Source organism: Lontra canadensis, unplaced genomic scaffold (assembly GCF_010015895.1).
Source record: "Lontra canadensis isolate GAN:19392208 unplaced genomic scaffold, GSC_riverotter_1.0 scaffold24, whole genome shotgun sequence".
In the NCBI taxonomy this organism is placed as follows: domain Eukaryota; kingdom Metazoa; phylum Chordata; class Mammalia; order Carnivora; family Mustelidae; genus Lontra; species Lontra canadensis.
Window position 1 is genome coordinate 4,524,684 of NW_022631018.1, and position 27,121 is coordinate 4,551,804.

The following is a 27,121-nucleotide window of genomic DNA, read 5'->3' on the forward strand; positions in this document are numbered from 1 at the left end:
TCTGCGGATTTCCCTTCCTTTCGGAAATTCCTTCCTGACCCCCCAACCCCTTCGGGGCATTCCTGACCTGAGGGACCCTGCACCCCAGGAGACCCGACCTGTGAGGCTTCTAAGGGGCCTCTGGGAGGTGGTCAGTCTCCCCTTCCACCCTGACGGGTGGGCCTGACTGGGTCCTGGGGTCCCAGGCCTCACCGGGATCCGAGGTGGGGACCAGGTTGTCACCTGCCAGGTCTCCTTTGAGTCCTGCGGTAACAGCGGGGCGTGGCCGGCCTGAGGCCACCGGGCGGGAGGGAGACTGCCGGAAATGAGGCCGCGCGCCTTCTCCTTTACGACCTCGCTCGCTCACTGCCCCGCCGATGCCGCAAACCGGTGGCAACAATGGGCCGGCGTGGTCGGGTTTCCCGGGAAGGGAGCCACGTGTTAGGGAACGTGGAGTGGGTCCCGACAGAAGAGCCAAGCTGTCTCGGAGACCTGGGAGGATGGGAGGTTTATTTAATACCGGCGGGCTCAGAGGAGACCGTTCTCCAAAGATCTGAGTCCCGAGCACTAGCAGGGAGGGGAGTTTATATCCTTCTATTTCCATATGGTACTTCTGGTGCACGCGGGAAAGAGGGCAGGGAAGAAGAGCCGGGAAGGGCTTTGAGACGGGGACTGCAATTCCCTCGCTGGTTTGGTCGGCCGCCTTAGACTACAGTTTTCCCCCTTATCAATTTTAGCTGCAGATTAAAAACCAAAACAAAAACCACCTATATCCAGATAGTCTATGAGGTAACGAGAACGTGAGCAAGGAATTCATGGAGGACTGAAGAGAACCAGTCTCTCCTCCAACGCCCTCATTTAAGGAAGGTGTGGAAGTGGAGGCCCATGAAGGCGCTTCCACCTACCGAGGTTGCCCTGAGCCTGGGGCCAGAGACCTGACCGAAAGCCGCCCCAAAGCGGCTGTGGAAGGCAGAGGGCTGCTGGGTGACAGAGCAGAAGCATTTTGGGGAAGTGACCCATGGCAGGCAGTATCTGATGTACTTCCTCTCCCCCACACTCCGCCCCGCCCCTCCCCGGCTGCCCGCCCTCTCTAGCTCTTTCCTTTTCTCTCTCATGGTAGGGTTGTGCGTCAGTTGCCAAAAGGTGGGGACATTTCCTGAGCCTTTGCAACACTGAGAATTTGTTGGACCCCATTCGGAGTGCTGCGCCTGGCAAGTGCCAGCCTGGAGCGGGGACCCCCGCTCACCCTCTCTCTGGGTCCTGGCAGCCTCCCGGGCCCCAGGCTTGTGCCTGACCATGTCCCTGGCCGAGGGCATCAGCCTCTGGAATGAAGGGGTACTGGCAGCCGACAAGAAAGACTGGAAGGGAGCCCTGGATGCCTTCACTGCCGTCCAGGACCCCCACTCCAGGATTTGCTTCAACATCGGGTGCGTGCACACCATCCTGGAAAACATGCCTGAGGCGGAGAAGGTGAGTGGAGGCACCTCTCCAGAGAGCCTCCTCCTTCGTGCCTTTGTCATTAGTGGTTCTCCTCCCAGGCTGCACCTCAGAAACCTCTCGGGAGCTTTCAAAGAATAAAACCTGACCAAGCCCCATCCCCAGGGGATCCGGATTGAATGGGCTTGGGGAGTGGCCTGACCAGCCCCCATTTTTTCTTTTCTTTTCTTTTCTTTTCTTTTTTTCCTTTCTTTCTTTCTTTCTCTTTCCCTCCAGGTTGTTCTGCTGGGCACTGACTGGCTGGGAACCGAGGGCTGTGGGTTGCGCTCTCCTTTCTTCTCCATCTATTCACTTCAGATCATTCTGGAATTGTTCTTGCACACCTTTATGGAGACTCCCGTAGTTATGCTTTCTTCTACGAACTCGTGCTGGCTCCTGGATCCCCATCTTGTTGCTGCACACCTATTAGAAAACCCTCTTTGGGCTTTCCAGGAATTTCATATGTGTGAGCTTTGCCTGCCCTGGAGAGCAAGGGGGAGGCGCTTAAGAAAAATAGGTGTCCTGTCACGTGAAAATTCTCATCAGTTATAAGGGGCACTTTTTTAAGGAGAGGCTGGCACGAATCATACCAGGTTGATTAATGATGTCTGCAGAGGGCACGCTGTGGATTGTCTCCTCAACTACTTTTTCTCTGTCATATTCCCCATTATGGGGTTGAGCCCTCTCAGTGATCACTGTTTGGGTGGGTCAGGGAAAGCCGGAGAGGGTTTGGAGTGTGGGGGCGGAAGATCTAGGATCGAATCCCACCTCTGCCTATTTCTGGACCTGGGGTTCTGGCAAGTGATGAAGACTTCCTGAGAGGGGCAGACATTTTGAGGATGAAGTGAGGCACCAACTAGTAGATGCTGTGTAACTTCACACCACTATGTAAATGTTAGCTCTTATTTTCCCCCTTGACTGCCAGTCTTTGCAAGGGGGTGTGGACAGGTGACTGACTCCCCAGCGTCTTTAGAGGCTCGGTTCCTCCCACAACCATCCTGGCCGTGGCCATGACCAGCCAGTGAGCAAAGACAGAAGAGAGCAGCCACTTGGAATACAGTCCAAGCACAGAGTCCACATCAGGCCCCAGGGTGGGCAGACAGGAGCAGGCAAGGGTCTCACATCTGGTGGGAAGAGGTCTGTACTCCCCAACTCCCTGCAGAAGCTGAGCGAATAGCACCCCAGATTCCAGGGGCTACTGGAGGCAGAGTGCACACGGTTGGGGAGAGAGATGGGCCAAGCATGACAGCCAGTCTGGACACAGCCATCACCTGCCTGCTTGCCCCCTGCCAGATTCCCCTTCTCCACCCCCCACCCCCCCACCCCCGCACAAGATCTGTCCTCCCGTGCTTCTGTTTCTGGTGCTCAGTCTCTGTGCCTTTCTTTGATTCCCTGGGTCAGGCCCTTATCCCAGCATTTTTTAATGCATTCTGGTTATTTTAATAGCATGATATTTATTTACTTAATCAACATAATACCGTATATAATAGTTTAATTGTTCTCCTGTTTCGTTACTTTTATTATTTTAATCCGGTCAGTAATCTCAAAAGGCAGAGATTAACATCTCCATCTTATAGAAACACCTGACCTCTAAGTTTCTTGTCACCTTCAAGACATCGACCCTTCTCATACCCTTTCTTGCCTCTCCCTCTGGGCTCATCTCTCCTTCCTCACTGCCTGGCTCCTGGATCACGTCTGGACCCTTCTTCTCTCCACAGGCCTTCACCAAAAGCATTAACCGAGACAAGCACTTGGCGGTGGCCTACTTCCAAAGAGGGATGCTCTATTACCACATGGAGAAGTAAGTGGTCCAGCGTTACGCAAGCTGGGGAAGTTAGCAGAGAAGCCAGGACATGGTTTTGGCACTGCTAGACTTTGTGTTTGTGAAGTATCCTTCCAGCTTCTGTTGGGAAGTGTGACTGACCGTCTCTGGGCAGGTTATGTAATAGGTCAGCATGAGGCAGAAGACCTCCCCAGGGAAGGAGGGAGGGACCTGCCACCCAGTTAGCAATCAGCAAACTCATAGCATACAGGGACCTCATGTAACCGCCACAGGCCTTCTCTCCAGCCGGTGTGACCCCTCCCCAGCATCCCTGATGGGTCATAGCTTGGGCGGCACTGGTTGGTAGTATTTTGACCATCAAGGGAACATCCATGATGGTCTTCTATGAGGAGGCAGTGAGCTGTCACACAATGAGGGTTTGCGTGAAACCACATCGAGACCTTCCTTCATTCCTACAGGATGTGTTTTCAAAAGGCTGGTTTAATCCATTCAGTGAAATATCATGTAGCTACCAGAATGAGAATGTAACCTATTAACATTCTATATATAAGGATATACTAATACAGATAAATAAGTGGCATTTATATTAATATGGGAAAAAATTCATAGCAGATGTTAAATTTAAAACACAGATTTCAAAACAGTATGTATTTTTTTTTTTTTAAACAGTATATGTAACATGTATCCCATTTCTGTTTGACAGAATGGTCTGGAAGGCCATAGGCCAAAACGTTGCCAGCAGTTCTTTCTGGGTGGTGACATTATAGGGATTTCAATTGTCCTCCGTCAGCCTGTCTGTATTTTCTGGTGTGTTTACAGTCAACATGGAATTATTAGTAAAAAACCAAAGAAGTAGAAAATGAAAGTTGATCTCAATTCCCACTACTTGCCCCCAGAATACCCCCAAAAGAGGCATACAAATAACAAAGGAAAAATATTCTAAGCATTCACTTAAAATGTGTTAGGGGATGGCAAACTTCCCTTTGTAGGAATTGTTCCGTTAGTGGGCACAAGTTCTGGGGAAGGAGAATTTGGCTCAGCCTAAGGAAGAACTTTCAAACAGTGAAAATGGTGGTGGGGGCATGGTGTGGTAGCCTGGTGTGTGTGTGTGTGTGTGTGTGTGTGTGTGTGTGTGTGTGTGTGTATGTGTGTGAGAGAGAGAGAGCACGTGCGTGCAGGAGCAGCAGGTGAGGTGGGGCTTGATGGGATGGAGGGGAGATGGCAGAGAACATCCGGGGATTGGGGAGGGACAGGACTCTCGTCCCGGGCAATCTTGAAAGGCTTGGATCCCAGGGTCTAGTCAGAAAGTCTGGAAAGCTGCTGTGCTCAGCTGTTGCTAGGGGCAACCACAAGAAGCTCAGAGGACTTGCAAGATGTAGATGTGGCCACCTGAAGGGGGAAGGGCAGGAGGGAAGTCTTCCCACAGGAAACCCACAAACACAGAGGCTGTCTGGGGAGAGAAAGCTGGGGATCGAGGGAAGCTATGTACAAGCATTTACCTTTTGGTGGCGTCCTGCCTCTGTCTCCCTTCTTAGCATTATTCTTCCCCGTCCCCCTTCCCTCATCCTTATATTCTCCAGATGGATGGAATTCCCAGGGAGGCCAGAGCACCAACCCTCCAGCTGATCTTAAATCTCAAAAGACAAACTCTAAGGCCATCCTTTAATTACTTCTAACAGCCTGTAATGAGGGGAGAGAACTGACAAAGAGGGAGGGCTCCCAGAAGAAATTTTTACACAAAAATGCCCACAAGCCCCAGATCCTGCAAGGTTCAGATTTTAAGCGAAGCAGACGGATCTTAGATCTAGGAATGAGACCGAGGATTCAGTTAGTCTGTGGTTGATAATAGCTAAATCTGAGAGAAAAATCTACCGAGGTTCATCTTCAATTCAGCAACTGTCTACTGAGGAAATAATGTAAATGAGGCACTATTCTAGACTCTGAACTACCTCCTTTTCTTTTGTTCATCTGTTCCCATTGGTGTCCCCACCTCCCAGGCTCTGCTCTTGACCTTTTCCCCTTTTATCCCAACAGCAGTGGTTGGGTTTTGGGGGGCTTTTTTTTTTCATACTTGTTTATTTTAGAGAGAGTGAGCACACGTGCAAGAGCACAGGGGAGGGCAAAGGGAGAGAGGATCTCAAGCAGACTCCCCACTGAGTGCAGAGCTTAACTCAGGGCTCAATCCCAGGACCCTAGGATCATGCCCTGAGCCAAAATCAAGAGAAGAGTTGGGGGGCGCCTGGGTGGCTCAGTGGGTTAAGCCTCTGCCTTCAGCTCAGGTCATGATCTCAGGGTCCTGGGATGGAGCCCCACATCGGGCTCTCTGCTCAGCAGGGAGCCTGCTTCCCCCTCTCTCTGCCTGTCTCTGCCTACTTGTGATCTTTCTCTCTGTGTGTCAAATAAATAAATAAATAAATCTTTAAAAAAGAGAGAGAGAGAGAGGAGTTGGACACTTCACCAGTTGAGCCACCCAGGCACCCCAGAGGTGGTTGTTTAATGCAAAATGTATAGCCTGACTTTCCAGAAGAGCACACACATCCTTCTATGTACAATATCAGGGGGTTCAGTGTCCCCTAAAAATCCATACGTGAACCCTAAGGGATCTCACCCTCTCCCATAGCATTGACCCCCACCTGTAGTCAGCCAGCTGCTAAATCTCTCCCTGGGATCAACTCAGAATGTCTCTTTTCCAAACTTTGTCAAGTTGACCTCTCAAGTTCTTCAATCCACCCATTTTTCTCCACCAGCACTACCCTGGTTTAGACCCTCATTTTCACCAGAACGACTGAAACCACTTCCAAACTGCTTTTCCAACCCCCAGTCTTATTCCAGAGCGATCCTCTTAAAAAACAAAAACAAAAACAAAAACAAACAAACAAAAAAAACAAATGTGGGGCACCTGGGTGGCTCAGTTGGTTGAGTGGCTACTTTCAGTTCAGGTCATGATCCCATGGTCCTGGGATCGAGCCCCGAATCGGGCTCCCTGCTTGGAGACGGAGCCTTTCCCTCTCCTTCTGCCTGCCTCTCTGTCTACTTGGACTCTCTATGTCTCTGTCAAATTAAAAAAAAAAAAAATCTTTAAAAAAACAAATGTGATCCGCTTAAGAACTTCCAGTGGATCCCAGTCCTACAGGATAAAGTTCCCTGGGCTGCTCCTACGTGGTCCAGCAGCTGCCTTCACGCCCACTTGTCCTCCACCACTTTGCCCTGGCGTGGCTACCACTCTCTTCTGCGCCTTCTAAAATAGTATCTGTCCAAAAAACAAAACAAAACAAAAAAATAGTATCTTCCCACTCTGTGACAGGCGTTGGCTTGTGTATTTGTCTCTTTGACGACTCTCTTTCTTGAGAGAAGAAATCTTTACTTATTCACTCATATTTCTGTGTCTAATCCAGTAATTAATAAATACTTATTGAACTAATTAAACAAAAACAAGCAAAAGGTTGCTTAAAGAGGTTTCCTTAAAGGAACTTTCAGTTTAAGGAACCTTCAAATTAAAAGGGGGAAACAGGTCACAAACGCTAGGAACTATCGTGCAAGGTGGAAGGGGGCAAGTGCTATGAGAGAGAATTTTGAAATAAGTGCCCTAGGGACATAGGAACATTACTTCCTAATGAGGGGGCTAGGGATCCCTCTAGATTGCAGTGGGGGTTGTTTAGGGTGACGATGGGATGCGCACTTTTCCTCTCAGATCCCACCCCACCCCCTGCCCTTCTCGTGTTGCTGTGCTGCTCTTCTGTCATTTCGAAGTTCCACAGGACAAAATTTGGGTACATTTCTGAGAAGCAGGTGGGGCCTGGGTGCCGACTATGACAGACCCTCACCTGTCTGACCCAGCCTTGCCCTTTGAAAGGGGAAAGGAGCTCTACGTGGTGGCGGTTCCAATTCTGGGCCTTAGGAATCTCAGGGCCAGGTTAGGAACAGCAAACCCTGTAGACGGAGCTGGCCCACAGAGGCAACACAGCAGAGCCTCTCCCTGGTGTCTTTGCAATGGGAAAGGGTCTGAGCCCAAGCTCCGCCTTGGAGGGGTCTGACATTTTGATGTCCTCCAGCTCGCTAGAACTCTCCAGTGTCCTGGACACAGGTGCGTGAGGGGCAGGATTCTGGACTGCAGGGGCCCTGGAAGGGTGGGAACAGTCACCTCTACAGGGAGGACTGCCAAGATGGGGAGTATATACCCTCTTGGGCTCAGAGCTGGTGGAAAGCCCCTAGAGGTTGCTGGTGCGCTGGTGAGCCCCTACCTGGAGGAATGGGGGCTCTGGGTCCAGGGCAGCCAAGGGGCCGGGGGCGGGGGGAGCATCGTTGGTAGGGACAGCATGGGAAGAAAGTACTCCCACCCCCGCCCCGCAGAACCTGGCAGGAGGATGCCAGCATCCTGGCCTCCTAGGAAACGCTGTGGGTTCCGAATGGCTGGAGGGTGGTGGGGGCTGGCTGAATGAGACTTGGGAGTCTCACACTGAGCTTATGCAATTAGCCTGTACAATGGGGAGCAGAGCTGAGTGTCAAAGCCCATGCAGCTCCAGGTCAACAAGGGGGGCAGCAGGCGGTCAGGACAATGCTTTAAATCCGACATTTAGCAGGGGGCCCCCACCCCCATTTCTTAACACAAAGTGAGCACTCTGAATAATTCCCCAGCTCTTTCTCTACCCCTCCCAGCGGGTGCAGGTCTTTAGAACCTGATGGGAGGGAGAATTCTGAGGACTTCGTTGGGCTCCCTCCTTACCAGGTAGTCAACGTAACTTCACAGCTACAATTTACCTGCTCAGCAGCTGGCCGGGGGGAGGTCACGTGAGAGGGTGAATGCCGACCACACTCCAGGCGTGCCTCTGAGGTCCTTCAGCTGCCTCCCAGGCAGGCTGTGGAACCCGGTGGAAACTGCATCTGCCTGACGACGGGACACCTGCGTTTCCACCCGCCCCTCCTCCTGGGCTCTGTCCCCAGAGCCAGTCACCCAATCTCCCAGCTTAGAAAGGAGCAACAGGGATGCCTAGTCTCTCCCCCTTCTTGGCAATGTCTGTAAGAACAGGTCAATGACCTGAGGTGTTTCTTGCTCCTTAAGGAGTGTCCTGCAGGCTCTCAGCACGTTTGACAATCATCTATATAAACAACAAGGCTGTGTTAGAGAAAGCCACTCTCCTGCTTCAGATCCCGCCTGTCTTCTTTCACCACTGCTAAAGCCACGGCTGCGGTGTGAGTGACCCCGAAGCAACAGTGACAGCATAGGTAGCTTCTGCCCCAGCTGCCCTGGGCACACGTTCCTTAGGATGGTTGGGTCGGCCCTTTGAGATCATGCTTCCACCGGCTGAGACGGTGGAGTTTATCTCCAGATGACACCTAATTCACTGTAGAGTGTTATGCACGTAATAAATGATTGGCATATGAATGTCATTGCCAGAATTTTAGAGCTATGCAATAATAATAACTAATAATAATAACTAATAGTAATAATAAAAGTAAATTACTGTGTGTGCTAAGCATTCCCAGGGTTGCTCAGGGCTAATAATAGAGTCTACATGGGGTGCCTGGGTGGCTCAGTGGGTTACAGCCTCTGTCTTCAGCTCAGGTCACGATCTCAGGGCCCTGAGATCGAGCCCTGCATCGGGCTCTCTGCTCAGCGGGAAGCCTGCTTCCCCTTCTCTCTCTGCCTGCCTCTCTGCCTACTTGTGATCTCTCTGTCAAATAAATAAATTAATTAAATCTTTAAAAAAAAAAAAAGTCTATGGCTGCCCAGGCCCCTGGGGACAAACTGTCCAGGTCCTGAGCTCCTGGGTGCTTCATCTTTGTTCCTACAGCCCTGGGAGGCACGTGTGACCATTTACTCTCTAACTATAAAGATGAGGAAACAGACTCAGACAAATTCAGTAACTTCCTCTCTGTCACCAGATTGAATGTGGCAAAGCTAGGACCCAGGTCCAAGGGGTTTTGGATCTGGGACCACATACTAGCGATGGCCTCCTATTACAGGCTCCTCGAATGCAATACACTCCTTGCACGGGATACACTCATGTTACGGACATGGAACCTGAGGCCAGGAAAGTGCTCTGCCAGGGTCTCCTGGATAAGAGCAGAGCTGGTGGATCTGGTCCCCTTCTCTCAGCGCCCATACTAGGGTGCAGGCACACATCACCAGCCCGTGTCTGAATTCTAGGCACCTTTGTTTCCGTTGTCCAGGTGGAACCATGACCGGGCAGTGACCTTTGTTCCTGCAGGGCCAGTGAGCTGAGGAGGTGGGGGCAGCTTGATTTTCACGTCTCCCACCCTCTGCAGTCTGATTGCAGCTCCCTCTTCCCAGAGCCTCTGCGGAGGTCAAGGGCAGGCCTGGGAGACCTAGTCCAGGTCCTGCCCACATCCCGGTGGGCATTATTGATGTGGTCAGCCCCACTGTCTGTCAGAATGCCAACGACAACAGCCCTGTATGTACACTTTGAGCCAGCCAGCGCAATAGCAGTCCAACAAAGCAAACGGCCAGTGCCAAGAGCAGTGTTAGAAACGCCATCTGGCTTAATTGGTGGTTTCTTTCTTCTGTTTTCCAAAGTGTGTGGAGAGGGAGGAGGCTAAGAAAGCCATGAAACCAAGAGCTGAGTTGGACTCAAAAGAATTGGGAGGAGAAGGCTCTGGGAAGGAGGGCGATGTCGTTGGCTCTGGAAGGAGTCTCCCAGCCGAGCCAGGTCAGGCTAGCCTGGTCTGGAGTTGAGGGGTGGGAGTGGGGGAATGGAGCGGGAGGGGGGGTTATGAGGAGTGAGCAGGGCTCCAGATCGCTGCATGGGGCCTTGGGACCGGCAGGTGCTGGCGCTGCTGGGAGAGGATGAGGGTTCTGCTGGGAAGTGAAGTCAGAAAGGTAGGAGTTGGATCCTGTCCCCAGAGAAGAAAGTACCCATGATGGCCTGAATCTGGGGGGATCCCCAGGGGTGCTGGGATGCACACTGCCCCGGAGTGCCACTCACAGGGAGTACTGTGGAATACTGGGGCTCAGCCTTGGCAAAGAGCTAAAGCAGGCCAAAAGGGATTGGAAAGGCTTCTTGTCCCAGTGAGACAGGCCAGGGAAAGGAAGCCAGTGCATGTTCTATCCCGCATTTGCCCCTCTCTGCCCTGGGCCGTGGTCTCATCTCCCTCTGTCCTGCAGATATGACGCAGCTATTAAAGACCTTAAAGAGTCCTTGACTCAGCTTCGAGGGAACCAGCTGATAGACTACAAGATCCTGGGGCTCCAGTTCAAGCTGTTTGCCTGTGAGGTAAGGAGGAAGGGCCCAGCCCGGGCAGGAGCACACAAAGGCTGAGGGGACAGCTGACAGTTCGGATACCCAGCGATCTGCTGAAACCTCTGGGAGCTTGGGGAAGGCTTCTGGGCCTCAGGACTCAGAGTTCCCCTTAAGAAAAGACTCAGATCAATAACTACAGGCTCACCCCGGAGTCTCCAGTTACTGAGGGCATGCAATATATTAACGTAAGGCTCAAAGGACCCTACGGAAAGGAGCTTGCTGGGTTCTCTGAAGGGAGGGGGCCCCCCTGTGCTGGCCTGTGAAAGTATTCATAACAATTTGCATAATTCCAGCTGACAAGTTCTTTGCTCAGCATTATACCAACACATCCAAAATCATGGGTTCACTATCCATGCCATAACCCTCCTGAGCTCCTGAGTTCCAGACCACGCTCTTTGCTATTCATGGCTCTGGCTTTGTGTGCTTGGTTGATCCCCAGAGAAAGAGCAAGGATAATTTGGCACAAATCTGTCCTCCCCAGCTCACAGAACAAATCAAAGCACACATTTAGGGAAGGTTTCCATAGAAGGATAACTGACTTTCTCTATTACCAAAAGGGAGAGACATGACCAGCTCTGACTTCACAGGCTCGTGTGCTTTTTCCAACCAACCCCCCCATCCCCCCTCCTAAATTCCAAATATACACCACTAGCTTGAAAAACGAAAAGGCCTGCAAATATCATAGATCTTTATTTAGAAGAATCACTGATAAAAAAAAATCCCCTTGCTTTAGTTTCTCAGGCAAGAGAAAGCCAAGCATTCCCAGGGTCGCTCAGGGCTAATAATAGAGTCCACAGCTGCCCAGGCCCCTAGGGACAAGTGCCCCCATCCAGCCCGGCAGTGGCGGGCTTGCCACTCACTTCACTTCTCACCGGCCAGAGAAATGAGGCCTTGGGAATTTCAGGGGATTGATTGGCATTTGGCCAACCTTCTAGAGAGAGGTTTCTCGACCGTGCCACCACTACTGATTTGCTGGACCAGATAAATTTTTATTATAGGGGACTGTTCTGTGCACCCATCAGATGCCTCTAGCCCCTCCCCTACCCCTCCACATGACAACCTAAAATATCTCCAGACATTGCCAGTCACCCCCACCCCTGCAGTGAGAACCACTTATACAGACTAAAGGGTTGGGGGACCGATTAGCTATAGAAAAGGGATCATAAAATGGGGGCATCCAAGCAGAATCCCATGGGAGAAATGCTCCCCTGGTGTTCAAGTTGAACCGACCTGAGGTCGGGAAATACTGGTTTTACAGTCCTTTCTGCAGGTGAAGCTGGAGTTTCCATGGTCTCCCCATGAGACCCTCAGTCATTTTTGTACATATAATGCCACCCCTCTCTTCTCACCAGGGTCTGACCCTCGTTTCTGAGAAATCACACCATCCTTTTTGAAGACCTTTAGGCTTTTCCAGTCATGGAGTCACAAAAGCCTGTTGTGGGAGGTCTTAAGAGAAGGGAGCAGAGAACCCAATAGGAATGTTTAAGGACCTGAGTTCTCCTTCCTGTGCTCATGGCCAGGCTGGGCCACACCAGCCAAACATGCCCACAGAGGACGACAGCTCACTGAGGCCCAGAAATAGCCTGGGAAGGGAATGCAGACCTCTAGTTCTGGGCTTGCTCTCGGTGCCACCACCTAGCACCAGCCACTAACTCACTCCGTGAAAATGTAGTCCTACCACATGTCGGTACTTGCCTTGATAAACTGTTCTTTTTGTCTGGCTGGGGCCCTGAACCAAATTGTTGATGTAGGTGGCAGACTATCACAACAGAGGAGAAGTGCATCAGTTATCCGTTGTTGAATACCAGATTACTCTAAAATGCAGTCGCTTAAAATAATACCATTTATATCTCACATTTTCCTGGGTCAGAAATCCAAAAGTGGCTTAGCTGGGGGCTTCTGGCTCACAGGCTCTCAAGGGCTGGCCGTCAAGATGTTGACCAGGGCTGCCGTCCTCTGAAAGCTTGACTGGGGCCGGGGGAGGGTCTCCTTCTACGATGATTTACGGGTCTGGCAAGGTGGTGTTACTTGCTGGCAGGAGGCCTCCATTCTTTGCCACCTGAAGTTCTCCATAACACTGTCTGAGTCTTGTCAGGACATGGCAGCTGGCTTCCCCAGAGAGCGTAATGATCCAAGAGAAAGTAATATCGAAGACCAAAGTCTCTTTTAACTCAGCCTCAAATGTCACACACCCTCATCTCCATAATATCCTATTGGCTGTCCACGTCAGCTCCATTGGATGTGGGAGGGAACAGGAGGGTGAGGACCAAGAAGTGAGAATCCTTGGGAGTCATCTTGGAAGCTGGCTACCACAACAGCAAAGACTTTGGAATCAGGCAGATGGAGATCTAATCCTGGGCAAACACTTAGCAGTTGTGTGATCCTAGGTGAGTGATGTGTCAGTTTTGAGCCTCAGGCTTCTCACCATCTGTAAAGAAGGGCTGAGTGCTTACCTCATACACACCTCATTAATAACCCCTTGGATTTTATTTTATTTTTTTTAAAGATTTTATTTATTTGACAGACAGAGATCACAGGTAGGCAGAGAGGCAAGCAGAGAGAGAGAGAGGAGGAAGCAGTCTCCCCACCAAGCAGAGAGCCCGATGCAGGACTCGATCCCAGGACCCTGAGATCATGACCTGAGCTGAAGGCAGAGGCTCAACCCATTGAGCCACCCAGGTGCCCCACCCCATGGATTTTATAATGCCAGGCAGCTCCACAGACAAGGTGGCAGCTCCCAGAAGCTCGCGGTCACATGTAATGTGAGGTCGTAAGGTCAGGACAAGAGAATTGCAGTGGAAACACTATGCAAGCACAGAAGCGACGCCTCTGCTCTCCTGGTGGGGTTAGAGATCAGGCAGATAAAGTGACCTGTATTCGGTGGTCCGTGGGCAGCCTCGGTGAGGACAAGGATGAGGATGACAAGGAGAACGGCAGCAACACCGCCTCCAAAGGCAGCACTGATTTCCAGGAGAGCACCGTCCTTCATAATTTTAGCTTTTTGATTATAAACAGCAGGTGTCCCCAGATGGCATCAGTCTGCAAAACTCAGCCCTGTCGTCTTCCCCAAAACCACACAGGCGACACTAGTGGGACAAAAGCCCTTCTCTGCTCAGCCGCCCACCAAGGCCCAACACGGTACAGCAAACAACAGTCATGGTAGTAGTAAATACATGTTGAAAATGCACCCTGTGCCAGCAACCCCAACTAGGTGCTTGATACGAATTATTTCATTTATTTCTCAGAACAATCTGGAGGCAGGCAATGTGACTGCCACAATTTGAGAGTGAAGCCGAGGCCACCTATTAGACACAGCCCTGGGGTCCCTGTGCCTTCACCTGTCCCCTGCAAGGCCTCCATGGGGGAGAGAAGGCCAACCACTCCCTTCCCCACTAGGCCTCAGTTGACCAACTCTATCTCTTCTCTGAGGCTCCAGAGAACCAGCCCCACCGATCCGGGGCAGCAGGCTGTGACTCCTGGTTACACCTGAGAAAACCTCGCAGCAGGTCCTGGCTGTCCAGCTCATGGTCCGCTCAGGGTGCTGGGGCGCTGGGGGACTCCGCTGCACTCTCGTGAGAAAGAAGGAAAGTCAGCCCTCTTTGTTAGCTGTCCTCCTGATCCTCTTCCTCTCTCTGTTGCTTCCCATCTTTGCTCGAGAATCTTCTCACTCCACTTAGTCGTTTTTTATCTTGCCGATGCATCCAAAAGATTATTGGATTCTCTGTGTAAGTTGTAAGGCGTAGTGATAGATCGGACGCTTGTGATCCTACCACCCAACCCGAGACCTGGGAAATCATGATTCTCCGAGAACGTGCTGTTCCTGCGTGTCCCCGGGGAAGCGCTGGTCTGGGTTTGTGCCGAGTCTCTTTCTGGCTTCACTGCCCTTCTGCCCGCAGGGTTTCCTCCTACCCCTGAAACCATACCACAGTCCTGTTACTCGTTACCATGCCCCAGGCAGGGCTCTGCAGCTGCTGGTGCAGGATGATACGTCTGGAGCCCTCTCTGTCCCCACCCTTCACCTGTCCAGTCTTCTGGCCTGGGCTCGGTGGCACCAACACAAGAGTTTTTGTCCCCTCCTGATCTGTTTGGTTGTTGAAAGAATAACGCACTTGGTGTTGGATTTATGCACCATGTGACGCTTTCTTAACACCGTCCTTGTGCCGGACATAACCTGGTAGCATGATTGATGGTGTTATATTGGAGATATCCCTGGGAAAGCTGAGGAAGGGAGGGATGTCAGCAGGCAACGTTCCAGGAGCAGACAGGCCAGCTCTTCCCTGCTGCCTCGATCTGGAGCCGCCTCAACTTCTGTGTCGTGGCCTGTGCTTTTCTAGGTGTTATATAATGTTGCTCTCATGCACGCCAAGAAGGAGGAGTGGAAGCAGGCAGAAGAACATTTAGCTTTGGCGATGAGCATGAAGTCTGAGCAGAGGCATACTAAAATCGACAAAGCCATGGAATGTGTTTGGGTAAGTGTAGTGAGGACACAGGGTGGCTGGAGGGTTCCCACTGGAGTTCTCTCTGTTTCGGTGGACACATGGGTTGAGAAGCTCTGGGTAGCACTGATCCCAGGGTGGGGTCCCATGTTTTGGATCGTGAATCTGGCAGTGTTGAGTCCGGGAGGCTCTGTGGTAGCGCTGGGCTGGGGGGAACAGGGAACACAAGGCTGGATCCCAGCATAGGGGCAGAGGCCGTGCCTGCTTGCCCACCCCTGAGTCCTCGCTGGCAGCCCCAGGATGGCCATGTCATGGGCCTTGCGTGGACTCTGGCCACCTCGTGGTTGCAATGCCACCTGTGTTGAGTCTGTGGAGTGGGGGAGGGGCAGCCCCCCCTTCCTTCCCCAGGGAATAACATGGACAAATGTCCATACGGCCTCTCAGGGCAAAGCAATATTGAAACCAACTGTTCTCACCTTTGACATTCAGAAATTATCACAAAGGCAGGCTTTACACATGTAGAAAAACCGCTTTTGTGAGGTTATCGTGGTGAACCTTTGCATCCATTGAGTGAGGGAGGCAGGACAAGCATCATGAGCCCTGTTTTGCCGGTGAGAAAACACTGTGCTCTCTGTGTTCTAGAAACAGAAGCTGTATGAGCCCGTGGTGATCCCTGTGGGCAGGCTGTTTCGACCCAATGAGAGGCAAGTGGCTCAGCTGGCCAAGAAGGATTACCTAGGCAAGGCAACAGTAAGTGACTCCCTCAGCTTCCCCGGAGGCTCCTATGGTGTGCGCCCTGTGAGGACCAGGGTGGGGATAGACTCCGGGGAGGAGGGCACCCACCCCCCATGATGCTTCCCTGGGACGGCAGCCAGAGACTGTTGGCAGCGTGGGGCTCTCGCTGAAAGGTGGGCAAACGCTTCTAGCTTATCGTCTCTGGCTCCTCTCATTCCTCCCTGCCTGCCTGACCCTGGGGGAGAGCCTCGGAGAGCCACGGGGTTAGTCGCGTTAGTCACCAGTAGCTGAGTCTGGGGGACTGAGCCAGGGCAGAGAATGGGGAGAAAGTGCAGCTACAGGCACTCAGTAAATGGAGAGAAAGCATGTGAGAGAAACGCACAAGCTCAGCATTCTCCTGGTTTGACGCTCTTCCTAGCCCTGCTTCCACAGCCCTCTGAGGAGACGCCTTTATAAAGTCGACTCCTTTAAATCCAGGTCTTAAATCCTCCCAGAGGTGATCCAGAGTGAGCCCTCGGCCCCTTTCCATAACTGCACTTGACTTTGACATATCCTTAGGGCTAACGGGTTCCCACTGCCTGGGCAGCTGGTTCTCTCAGAGCTGCAGAGTTCAGGAGCTCCTGGGTCAGTGGAAACACCCCAAGGCCTGTCAGTGGATGAGTGGATAAATGTGCGATGTAGCCATGCAGTTAAACATTCAACTCTTGATTTCAGCTCAGGTCCTGATCTCAGGGTTGTAGGATCGAGCCCCGTCCTGGGCTCTGCACTGGGCATGGAGATGGAGCCTGCTTAGGATTCTCTCTCTCTCCCTCTCCCCCTCTGCCCCTCCCCGCATCTGTCTCCTTCTCTTAAAAAAAAAAAAAAAAGGAATAAAGCATTGATGCAAGTAACAGCATGGGTGAACCTTGAAGACGTCATGCTAGGTGAAAGAAGCCAGACGTGAAAGCCACATGCTACATAATCCCTTTCACGCGAACTATTTAGAATGGGTAAATGCACACAAATAGAAAGCAAACTGGTGAACGCCGGGTGCTGGGAGGAGAGGGTGTGGCGTGTCTTTTTGGGGGTGAGTAAAACGTCTCGGAGCTAGATTGAGGCAGTGGCTGCACAGGATTGTGAACGTCCTCGATGTTACTGCATTGTTCACTTTAAAATGGCTAATTTTATATTATGTGAATCTCACCTCACTTTAAAAAAAGGACAGAAAGAGAGAGAGGAGAGCGCCTGCTGGGTTAGCAGGGCTGGGCAGGTACTAGTTTCTTGAGTTGCTGGAGCTTGTAACCCAGAGGGTCAGCAATCCATGCCTTAGCCCCTGTCTGCCTCTGGGAGCGGGCTCCTGGGATCACGGACCCAGGGTGTGAGAAAGGAGGGAATCGTGGGGAAAGCCAGGCAGCGTGGGAGATCAGTGCTTCGGAGCCTCACGCGCTCCTCTCTCCGTTTCAGGTGGTGGCGTCTGTGGTGGATCAAGACAGTTTCTCGGGTTTTGCCCCCCTGCAGCCACAGGTGAGGTGGTCCCGTCCTCCTCCCCGGACCCAGGTCTCCAGAGCTCTATGGAAACAGCCAGCTGGGGACAATGTTTGTGCCAAGCTGCCTCATTAGAAGGGCTCTGTCAGCTGACCTCTAGGTGTTGCCAGTGGTGTCTGCTGGCCATTGTGGGTCACAGGTTCCACGACTCTTGGGAGAATAAGGCAGTTTTAGGCTTAACCTCAAGTTCCCAGAAACCAACCCTCCTGCTTCCCCCAAAATGCCAGTTGTCACGACTCTGGTGTCGAAGATGGCTTCTGTTGACCATCTCTCCCGAAGCCTGGACTAGGCTCTCAGGAAATTGGAAAAGAGCGACGGCAGGCTCTTTGATGAGGCCTCTTCTCAGACACAGCGGCGAGTAGGGGCCTCCATAGGGCCTGCCCTTTTGTGGGGGATCCCCTTGGGAACACGATGGGTGCCCCCAGTGAGCCATTGCTCTGCCCGGTCCGGGCTCAGAGATGCTTCCAAGCAGACGGGGTGACAATAGGTCTAGAAACGTGAAGGCCTTTCCCTCCTTGTAAGGGAAAGAAGGTAAGACAGGCTGAGGGAAATCTGACCGCCATTGCACACGCACTGGGGAGGGGCTTCTGAGTGGGGCACCTCCCTCTCCAGGCTGCACACACCTGGTCACTCCCGACAACAGAGCCCATAGCCTCCCTGGGGCAGAGTGACGGCTGCTAGCCCAGAATGGGACCGACACCAGGGCTCTAGAGGGTGAGATGAGCCAAGGAGGATGGATAGATTCAGGATCTTTTGATTCATATCTTGACAACGAAGCTGAAGAAAACCCTTGTGGAGGACCCCCGGGGCCGCAGAACAGCCAGAGACTCTAAAAAGCAGAAGAAGCCCCGATCAGTGGACTCCAGGATATCTGGTGTAGAGCAGAAAGCACACTGAAAGGAGATTTCTGCCTCGTCAGGGGACGTTGAGTGGATTTTAAATACCCACAAGTGTCAGATGATACAGCAGACATTAATTATAGAACAGAGCTTTTGGAAACTGTCCTAGGAAAGGGACAGCGCTCAAGGTCAGAAGCGCCCTTGTGATGCCATGTTGCTCTGTGGTGGCGAAAATTCTCCGGAAACCAGGACTGGCTGAAGACGAATTGCTCCGCTAGGGACACCTGGACCCGGGGAGCTGGTGGGAGGGGTCATTTTCCAGTGTGTGGTCAAGGTCCATGGTGCCCTCTCCCTCGACAGTGTTCCCACGGAGCTTGAAATGCGTTGTTTGATTTTGGGGTTTGGGAGAAGGCTCAAATTACCATTAACGGTCTGTTCTCTCCCCCACTCCTCCTGAATGTTCACTAGGCCGCTGAACCTCCACCCCGACCCAAAACCCCAGAGATCTTCAGGTAAGTTCGGTTTAGAGCAGGATGCAGAATATCCGAGCTCCCAGCCCAAATTCTGGCAATCACGGGGGTGAAAAAGATGAAGCTGGGGTCAGGGGCTGAGACCTGGGGAGTGTAGCCTCATGTGTGGGCTCTCCCTGTTTTCAGGGCTGGAATGGAGTGATGGAGAGGGATGGGAGCCTTGAATCTGGTAGGATTGACCACAGGGGTCCCCAGGTCTCCGTGCACAGCCACCCACACATGGGGGTCCCTGCTGGAGGGCAGCAGGTGTCCGTGGAACAGAGCCCCCCTGAGCAGAGGCTGGAGCACAGTTTTGTCCTGACTGTAGGCGCTTCAGAAAAGGGGGAGGCCAGGGCTTTCTGGAGTCGGGGGAGCAAAGTGGGAAGCTAGATGGTGTGTCCTTTCCTGAGTGGGCGTTTTTCACTCCCTCTGGGCACATGGTCTCTGGAGAAGTAAGAGGAACAACTCAGGCAAAAGAAGCCGTTCTTCTATAAGACAAGAAGCCAAGAATGACACAACTTACAGCTTTCTTAAGAATTTCTTCTAGCAAAGAAGCAAGCCCGATCCCCTCGCCCCATAAGGAGGGTTTTTTTTTTTTTAAATGAAAAAAGCACCACAGCAACTATAAAAATGAGGGGGCCGATGAGCTCATTGCTAGCTCTGCCTGCTGGAGGAGTCTGTCTCCCCCACGCAAATAGCCTGTTGTTTGGAAACAGAGAGCAGGGCTGAGGAGAAGGGGACCGAGTGGAGGTGAGAGGGAGCCCCCGGCCAGAGCAGGGGCCAGCCCCACACTCGCACATTCCAAGGAGGCACAGACTGTACAGCTAAAGCCTCCAAGGGCAAAGGAGGTCTTGAAGAAACAGTAAATGGACAATGACGTTGCCTAGCGCACAGCTGGCTGGCCTCAGGCCCCCTTTACACATCCAGCCACTGCCCACAGCTGGCCGCCTGCTCTTCCCCCTCTTGCCCCGCCCCCATGTGCCCATCGGCTGGCGGGGCCTCCAGGTCACTGGGCCCCCCACCCCCTTTCTCAGCCAGCCGGCTCTCCCCCGCTCTCCACCGTGCCTGTTCATCTTGCCCCACAAGCCCGACCCACCGCAGCCCAGACTGGAGAGCTGGCCCAGCACAGCCCGGAAGCCGCCGCCTCAGAGGAGAGCGGAGGGCGAGGAGGGCACGGCCTGGGGGTCTCGTGTTGGTTTGTCTTTCATTCTCGTCCCGCTGCCTATATATATGGTTATGGCGCGTGTTCACGGGCGCTTTCCTGCCTGGTCCTGCTCAGGTCCCAGGGGCAGCTCAGTGCTGAGCTAGAGCGTGTCTGGAGCACATGTCCCGGCCCCAAGGCCACTGTCGTGCGTGCCATGGTGCCATGCGCAGGACGCAGTCCAGGCTGGACAGAGGACGGAGTCTCGCGTCCGTCCCCGCAGGGCTCTGGAAGGGGAAGCTCACCGGGTGCTGTTTGGGTTTGTGCCCGAGACGTCAGAAGAGCTGCAGGTCATGCCGGGGAACATCGTCTTCGTCCTGAAGAAGGGCAACGACAACTGGGCGACGGTCATATTCAACGGGCAGGTATTCCGAGGACCAGGGGTGGGCGTGTGTCGGCCACGGCATCCTGGCAGCAAACGGCGCGCGTTCTGGCGAGCAGCATCTGCTGCCGCGTCCGCGGACCGGCTACCCGCCTTCGCCCGCACCCCCAGCGCTCCCCCACGTCCCTGGGCCGTTCGGTGGTCCGGGTCCGGTGGGGACTGAGGCGCCAACTTGTCCTCCCCTTTCCGATCACGCGATGCTGCCACAGAAGGGGCTCGTTCCCTGCAACTACCTGGAACCCGTCGAGCTGCGGATCCCCGGGCAGCAGCAGCCCCAGGTAACGCGGGCCCCTTCCCGCCACAGCCTTCCCGGAGGGGGGCAGGGCTGTGTGGAAGAGGCGCTGGGAAGGTCCTTCCACTCCCAGTCCTAACTCCAGCCGCCCAGAGTGGAACCTGGGGAGCAAGGAAAGCCCCCAGATGTGCTGAGGGAGGGTCTGAGGGACCTGTTGGGCCCACCCCACTTCTCAGATTCCTCCCGGTCGGGGGTGACTTGGGATCCAAGGAGCCCGTAGTACAGGAAGGTTAGGTGTTCCCGGAAATGTCCTCCTCACCTAGAAGAACAGTCCGTGTGTTGGCTGGTGACAGGCGGGTAACAAAGAGAAGTCGTTTTAGAGCACGGAGTCGGAGTGGGCCTTGCCTGCCACGGCTCCTCCTTCCCTGCTTGAAGGCCTGCCCTTCCGCCGGTGGTCTTCATTGGACCTGAACTGCCGTGTAGATGACCGACAGCGTCTGACGTGTCTCTCTGGACACTGTGCAACCAGCCGTCCTCTGTGCGCTTGGCCCTCCCCGGTCCGAGTTACTGTACTCCGATAACTTGAAGTGTTTTAAATGCCCTACCGATGAGGGGTAGAATTTTCCTTTGAAGGGGCGGGATGTGGAGCGAGAGGGGAGCTGAGGCAAGACTCAGGTCCTCCCTCATCTCCAGCAGACTTCCAGTGCGGCTGAAAGGGGCAGACAGCAGGGGCCTTTTAGGTGGGGCTTAAGGTTCTTGTTTCTACTATGATTTCTTCCCACCAGGTCAACCCGCCTCCTCTCTAACCAGCACTTTCCTTAGTCTCCCCCGAATGTCACCACTGCTCCAACTTTTAGGAAGCCGTTTGCCTTTCCTTGCCCCCACCCCACCAACTCCTACCTAAGAACTTGGTCTGAATGAAGGTTCTCACCATCTCTGTCACCTCCAGGAGGAAGCCTCCCCAGAGTCTGATATCCCAGCTCCTCCCAGTTCCAGTGCTCCTGGAAGACCCCACTTGCCACCCGGTTAGTGTCCCCGGAAAACACCCTTGGCCTGGGTATAGGAATGCTACTGGCTGCTTCCTCACAGAGCATTGCTCTCCCAGCCTTCTAGGACATTCTGGTTTCTTCTCCTCCCAGCATGCCGCTCAGCTTATGAACCCACAGCCCCAGGGCCCCTCTCTCCTGCACCACCCACCCACCCAAAACATAGGAAATAAGATGCCCTTCCCCCCTACCTACTCCAGAACGCCCACAGGGAGCAGGTAAATATAGCTGGTTTCTGGGGGGCAGTGAGTGTCTCGACTTAAGTGATCACCAGACCCCTCCATCACGAGGTACAGAAACCATGTCCCAGAAAGGTTGAAGTCAGTGCACACGTTTACCTCAGAGGGGGATGGAGTGGCTCTTTTCAAAAGTCCAGGAGCTCTATCTGGAAAAGAAACTGCTCTGCAGAGCCCCAAGGGATAAACCATGAACCAAGGGCCAATGAGAAAAGGACATTTTCCTGATGTCTGGAGAGGGTGGCCTTGGGAAGTAAGGGGATTTTGGTCACGAGTGCCGTTTAAGCTGATTCTGGGTAAGTGCTCAGTAGAGATGCATTCAAGAGGTGGTTTGTCCAAATCCTAGATCCATAATTGTTAAGCACCCCCAAATCACCAGAACCCCTTGGGATGCTCCCCACACCTCCATATTTATTTTGAAAACTGTCGAACCTACAAACTGAAAGTTGAAAGTGTAGTACAATAAACTCCAGAATACCTTTCACCTAAATTCACCAACTATTAACATTTTGTATCACGTCCTTGCCCTGCTCCCCTCCCCACCCCCAGCCATTTGAAAGGAAGTCACAGACTCATGGCCTTCGCCCTGCACTTGAGTATTATCTCCTATCCTCCTGCATAACCACAATTGTTACATCTAGGACATTGAACGTTATTATAATATTATAGAGTGTATATTTCATACTCACATTTCTCCAATGACCCCTCAAAACATCCTTGATAGCTTTTTTTTTTTTTTTTTTTTTTTTTGGTTTTTACCTTTTTTCTCTAGGGGCCCATCAAGCATCACATATTAGCCTAGGAAAATTTTATGACTATAGATTCCTAGACATTTGATTCTGATTCTTTAGGATTGGAATTGGGCTTCAGAATCTGTGTTTCTAGGGAAAAAAACAAAAACAAAAAAAACCTTCCAAGTGACTCTAATGATTAGCTGGATATGAGATCAATGGTCTTTTTTTCCATTGTGCACCCTCTATAGTGATTATCTTTATGCAAACTTCTCATATAAATTATGTGCATATGGTCATATTAATATACATATTAGAAACATGCACAAAAATAGAGGACAAGGGGGAAATGAGTGGTTCTAACGTCGCTGCTATGGCCCCTGGTTCTTCTTGCACTCCCTGCTTTCATTGCTCAGCGCCCACTGGTGTAACTGGACTTTGGGGTCCCTGCTCACCCCATGCACTGCTGGGGTGGGATGGTCCTTTGATACTTGCCTGTATGCTCCCCAGAGGCAGGGACTGGGTTTCTTTGTGTGTTTGTGCTTTGCCTTGCACATTTCCCCCAAGTGCGATTTTCCCTACAGTTTAAGGTTAAGAATCACCCCAGAGATTTAAAGGTAAGAAGTTGGGTGTCCTATTCTAAAAGGTTTCTTTCTGTGGAAGGCAGGGGCTAGCCGGGAGTGTTTATTCAACATCTTCTTTTGTTTTACTTTCTACCTTCTCCATTTAGGTCAAAAAGGAAAAGAAGAGCCCAAGGTAAGCTTTTTCTTTGTACTCTTTCAAGTGGAAGAGAAAGGAAAAGCTGAGGCTCTCCGCCATGAGCAGGTGTCCCTGGGTTACAGAAGGAGTCCCCGAGGAAGGGTGGGCCGGCTACTACCATACACACAGTTGACAGGATGGAGGGCCCCATAATGACTTTCCCCACCTCTGTGCACACATTTCCTACTGGCCTGGAGTGTGTGGGCCAGCTCTTCCAGCTCTGTAGGAATTCCTATCCAGGCAAGAGTGGGGCTGTGGGCACTCTGAAAGCCCCTTCCCGTGAAACGGGCTAGCTATTGGCCTCTCCCTGCTGCACAGAACACTCCCCATGATCCAGGATGGGGCTGAGAGGAGGCCACAGACCCTCATGAGCTCCCTCTGCTTCCTCTCCCCTCAGGAAGGAAAGCTCAGCGTTCCCATGCCCTACACACTCAAGGTGCACTATAAGTACACGGTGGTCATGGAGACGCAGCCCGGGCTCCCCTACAGCCAGGTCCGGGACATGGTGTCTAAGAAACTGGAGCTCTTGCCAGAACACACGAAGCTGAGGTGAGCCCATGAAGGTAGCGGGCCTTCATCTGGGGACCTGGTGCTGGCCTGGAGGAGAGAAGACAATGGTTTTTGTACTGATGTTCTCCGACTTGGTTCTTATTTGTCTCTGCCCAGCTATCGGCCTCTGGACAGCAATGAGCTGGTGCCCCTTTCAGAAGAGAACATGAAGGCCGCCTGGGGGCAAGTGAAGAACTTCAGCCTGACTCTGTGGTGTGAGAACACAGTGGTGAGTGCCGGGAGCCCGGGGCACCCAGCGTCCTGTGTCTTTTGGGCCCCTTCCTCAACAGCACGTACCGAGCCCCGGCCACAAGCCTGGCACTGTGCTTGGTGTTGAGGATACGGTGAGTCATGAGCTACAGCTCTGCCTCCCTTTCCCCTGCACCCCGGTGGCAGCCGGGAGAGGGTTCTCCGCAAGGGAAGAGCAGGCCCCACAATGCACAGAAAGCCTCCGAGTCCCTTCTAGGGGCTGCTGCACCCACCGGTTCCAAGGTTAGGCCCGTCGCTGTCAAGCAAGGTCAGAATGAAATCCTAGCTTGAGGCTGAGCTCCTCGCCGTTCCTCACTGTCCGTTTCCATGCGGAAGAACACTTGGGAGTGGAGGATAATAGTTCGCATTTATGTCACAGAGAGATGATTTGGATTACAACCTCCCACCAATAGCCAGAATCTATTGAAAGTCTCCCACGTGCCAGACACCACGCTAAGTGCACGCTGCGTATGCATTCTCAGAGACCCCACAACTCCGTGAGGTATTGTTAGCCCGTTTCACAATTTAGGTAACAAGGCAAAGAGAGGTCGACTTGACCAAGATGACACAGCGGGTCGGTAGTGGAATCGGGGCCCAGTGAGAATTTTGACTCCAGAGTCTGTACTCTTGAACCCCTTTCTAGATCTCAGGGCCTAGAACAGAGGTAACTGACTGCCCAGTAAGAGTAAAGGGCAAAGTTAGAGGCTAGAAGTAGTAGCTACGCATTAACACTCTTGACTTTGTCCCTTTGTCTCCAAGGGAAAAGAAAATTTCTTTTTATTGTTGAGGTTAATTCTCTCCTACAGCCGTGGCTCCTGAAAGTTATTCGTGTTCTATGAACATTCCGACGTTCTTTTTTTCGCCTTTTATGTAATTTCATATAAGTGGAGCATATAAATGGATTGTACAGTATATATATGCACATAAATTCACACGATCCGTTTATATGAAATTGATGTACTATTAAAAGTTTATAGGCATGGTATATATATTTACATATATAATATAAATATATAATATTTATATTATATATTATGGTATATATATTTACATATATAATGTAAATAATTACATAATTAATGTAAATATTATATATAATATATATTTATGTATAAAATGTGGGTTATATATATGTCATATATATACTATACATATGAACTTTTAATAGTCCATCAATTGTATGATCCCAAAGGGATCGTACAATAATATATAAGCTTTTAATAGTACATTTCAATCTATTCTTTTTCATTTTTCCTTTTTTAAATTTTTTAAAGATTTTATTTATTTGACAGAGATCACAAGTAGGCATAGAGGCAGGCAGAGAGAGAGGGGAAGCAGGCTCCCTGCTAAGCAGAGGCCGATGCGGGGCTCAATCCCAGGACCCTGAGATCATGACCTGAGCCGAAGGCAGAGGCTTAACCCACTGAGCCACCCAGCCATCCCTACTTTTCTGTCTTTATATATACTTTTGTGGTATAATAGTCCATTTCTTTTGATCACTAATGGTATCACTAAATGAAGAGTACAGTTTGTTTATTGATTCACCTGTTGGTAGACATTTGGATTGTTTCCAGTGTTTGTCTGGCGACATTTATTCTTCAGCAACATTTGCTGAGCACTTACTGCTCTCTTGTACCTTCCTGGAGATACAAACACTAACAAAACACAGGCTCTTCTTGGGGGAACGACGGGGGCGGACATGGTTACAAAGCGTGTGTTAGGTGAACTGATGGAGACGGATGGTGTGCTGTGTTTCCTAAGTGCAAGGGTGGGTGTCTCACCCAAAAACGCTAAAGAAAGGCGGGACAAGTCAGTAGTCAATAGCCTTCCTAGAGAGAATAATGCTGAAATTGTCTTGAGGCATAGCCTTACAACGGAAAAAGAACTCGCAAGGTGGAGGGGGTTAGGGGGCCTTACACAGATGAAAGAGCAGAGGGAAGACCCAAAGCGTTGGCAGTGGCGACAGACACAAGGACACAAGCTGGAAGGCTGCATCATGGAAAGTCTTGCGTACTCTGGCACTCGGATGGGGTTGTGAGCCCGGTAGCAAATAGGAGGAACGATGGCTTGGGACAGATGATTCGGGAACCTAGGAGCAAGGGAGCGGGTGCTCTGGGAGGCAGGCCAGCCCGCGGGCTTTCTTCAAGTGCGCGGCTTCCCATCCACAGTCCTGACACTGAGGGGTCCCAACGCACAGTCGAGGAGATCGCAGCTTCCACTGACCAAAGCCGCTGTCAGCTGGGGTCCCTCTGACACCTTCAGTTCTCCCCTGTTTCCTGCTTTAGCATGTTTAGATGGTGGCATCTGCAGTTACATCAGTAAGGAGTATAACAGTCAACAGGTTCTATGTGAACCCTTTGGAGAGCTACTATTTTTTTTTACCTCTGAATGGATTTTGAAACCGTGGAAATGAGCACACAGGCAAAGCTCTTCCAGACCATCTGGGCTTGGGGCAGTGGGCTCTGTGGGGGCAGAGTCCCTTTTCTAAACCCTCAACCCCACAGCTGGACAGGGGTTTCTGCTCAGCTGGGGAAGGGTCTCTGGCAGGTTCTCACTGAAATCAGATACATGTGTGCTGGGAAAGAAAAATGAGTGGGAGAAGCAGTAAAGAGGGTGGGCCTGGAGGAAGGCCCAGCGGTAAGCCCCAGGGCGGTGGTGTCTAAGGGTTCCGAAAATTTCCTTCAGGAAAACTCACTGGTGCCCAGGGCCCTAGGTGCGTGACGGCGGAGAACAGGTAGCAGTGCAGGGGTCCTTTGGAAGTCTGAAAGGTCATCCTGAGGTTTTCCACGGTCTCTGTCAGGAGGGATCCTTTCAGTATTGTCTTGAAAGGATTCTGCCTGGCCCTTCCGCTCTAATGTGTTACTTCCCTTAAAAGGGAAGTCTTTTCTTTATTGTTTTTAATTATGGTTGATTTTTGTTCTTTGAAGAGCGCTTCAGTATAACTAGTGGCTGTATGTAGCTAGCCCTCCCCACAATTCCCAACACAGTCTTTTCGGGATGCAGTCGGCTTCAGAGGTCATTGGCGGGCACTCTTTTATCACTACCCCTTAGTCCTGGAGGCAGCAAGTCAGGAAGTTCTCATTCACTTGCTAGAAGAGCAGGAAAAGGGACCCTCATTTATGAAGTATCTACTCTATGCAGAAACACTTACATTAATCAAGTTTAAATAAAAATACGTGTATATTGAGACTAGGAC

The 27,121-nt window shown here is 51.8% G+C and overlaps 1 protein-coding gene across 1 annotated transcript in view; it reads left to right on the forward strand.

The window, feature by feature from the left end:
* The first annotated feature begins 1,071 nt into the window (after window positions 1-1,071).
* NCF2 (neutrophil cytosolic factor 2) overlaps window positions 1,072-27,121 on the forward strand; it is a 30,293-nt gene continuing 4,243 nt past the window's right edge. The window contains exons 1-13 of the mRNA XM_032862662.1: window positions 1,072-1,449; window positions 3,174-3,256; window positions 10,362-10,470; window positions 14,832-14,966; window positions 15,576-15,683; window positions 17,112-17,171; window positions 18,500-18,543; window positions 19,965-20,106; window positions 20,333-20,401; window positions 21,305-21,380; window positions 23,099-23,124; window positions 23,525-23,676; window positions 23,794-23,905. Of these exons, the coding sequence (XP_032718553.1) occupies window positions 1,276-1,449; window positions 3,174-3,256; window positions 10,362-10,470; window positions 14,832-14,966; window positions 15,576-15,683; window positions 17,112-17,171; window positions 18,500-18,543; window positions 19,965-20,106; window positions 20,333-20,401; window positions 21,305-21,380; window positions 23,099-23,124; window positions 23,525-23,676; window positions 23,794-23,905 (1,290 nt within the window). The 5' untranslated portion in view covers window positions 1,072-1,275. The remainder of the gene's footprint in view (window positions 1,450-3,173; window positions 3,257-10,361; window positions 10,471-14,831; window positions 14,967-15,575; window positions 15,684-17,111; window positions 17,172-18,499; window positions 18,544-19,964; window positions 20,107-20,332; window positions 20,402-21,304; window positions 21,381-23,098; window positions 23,125-23,524; window positions 23,677-23,793; window positions 23,906-27,121) is intronic.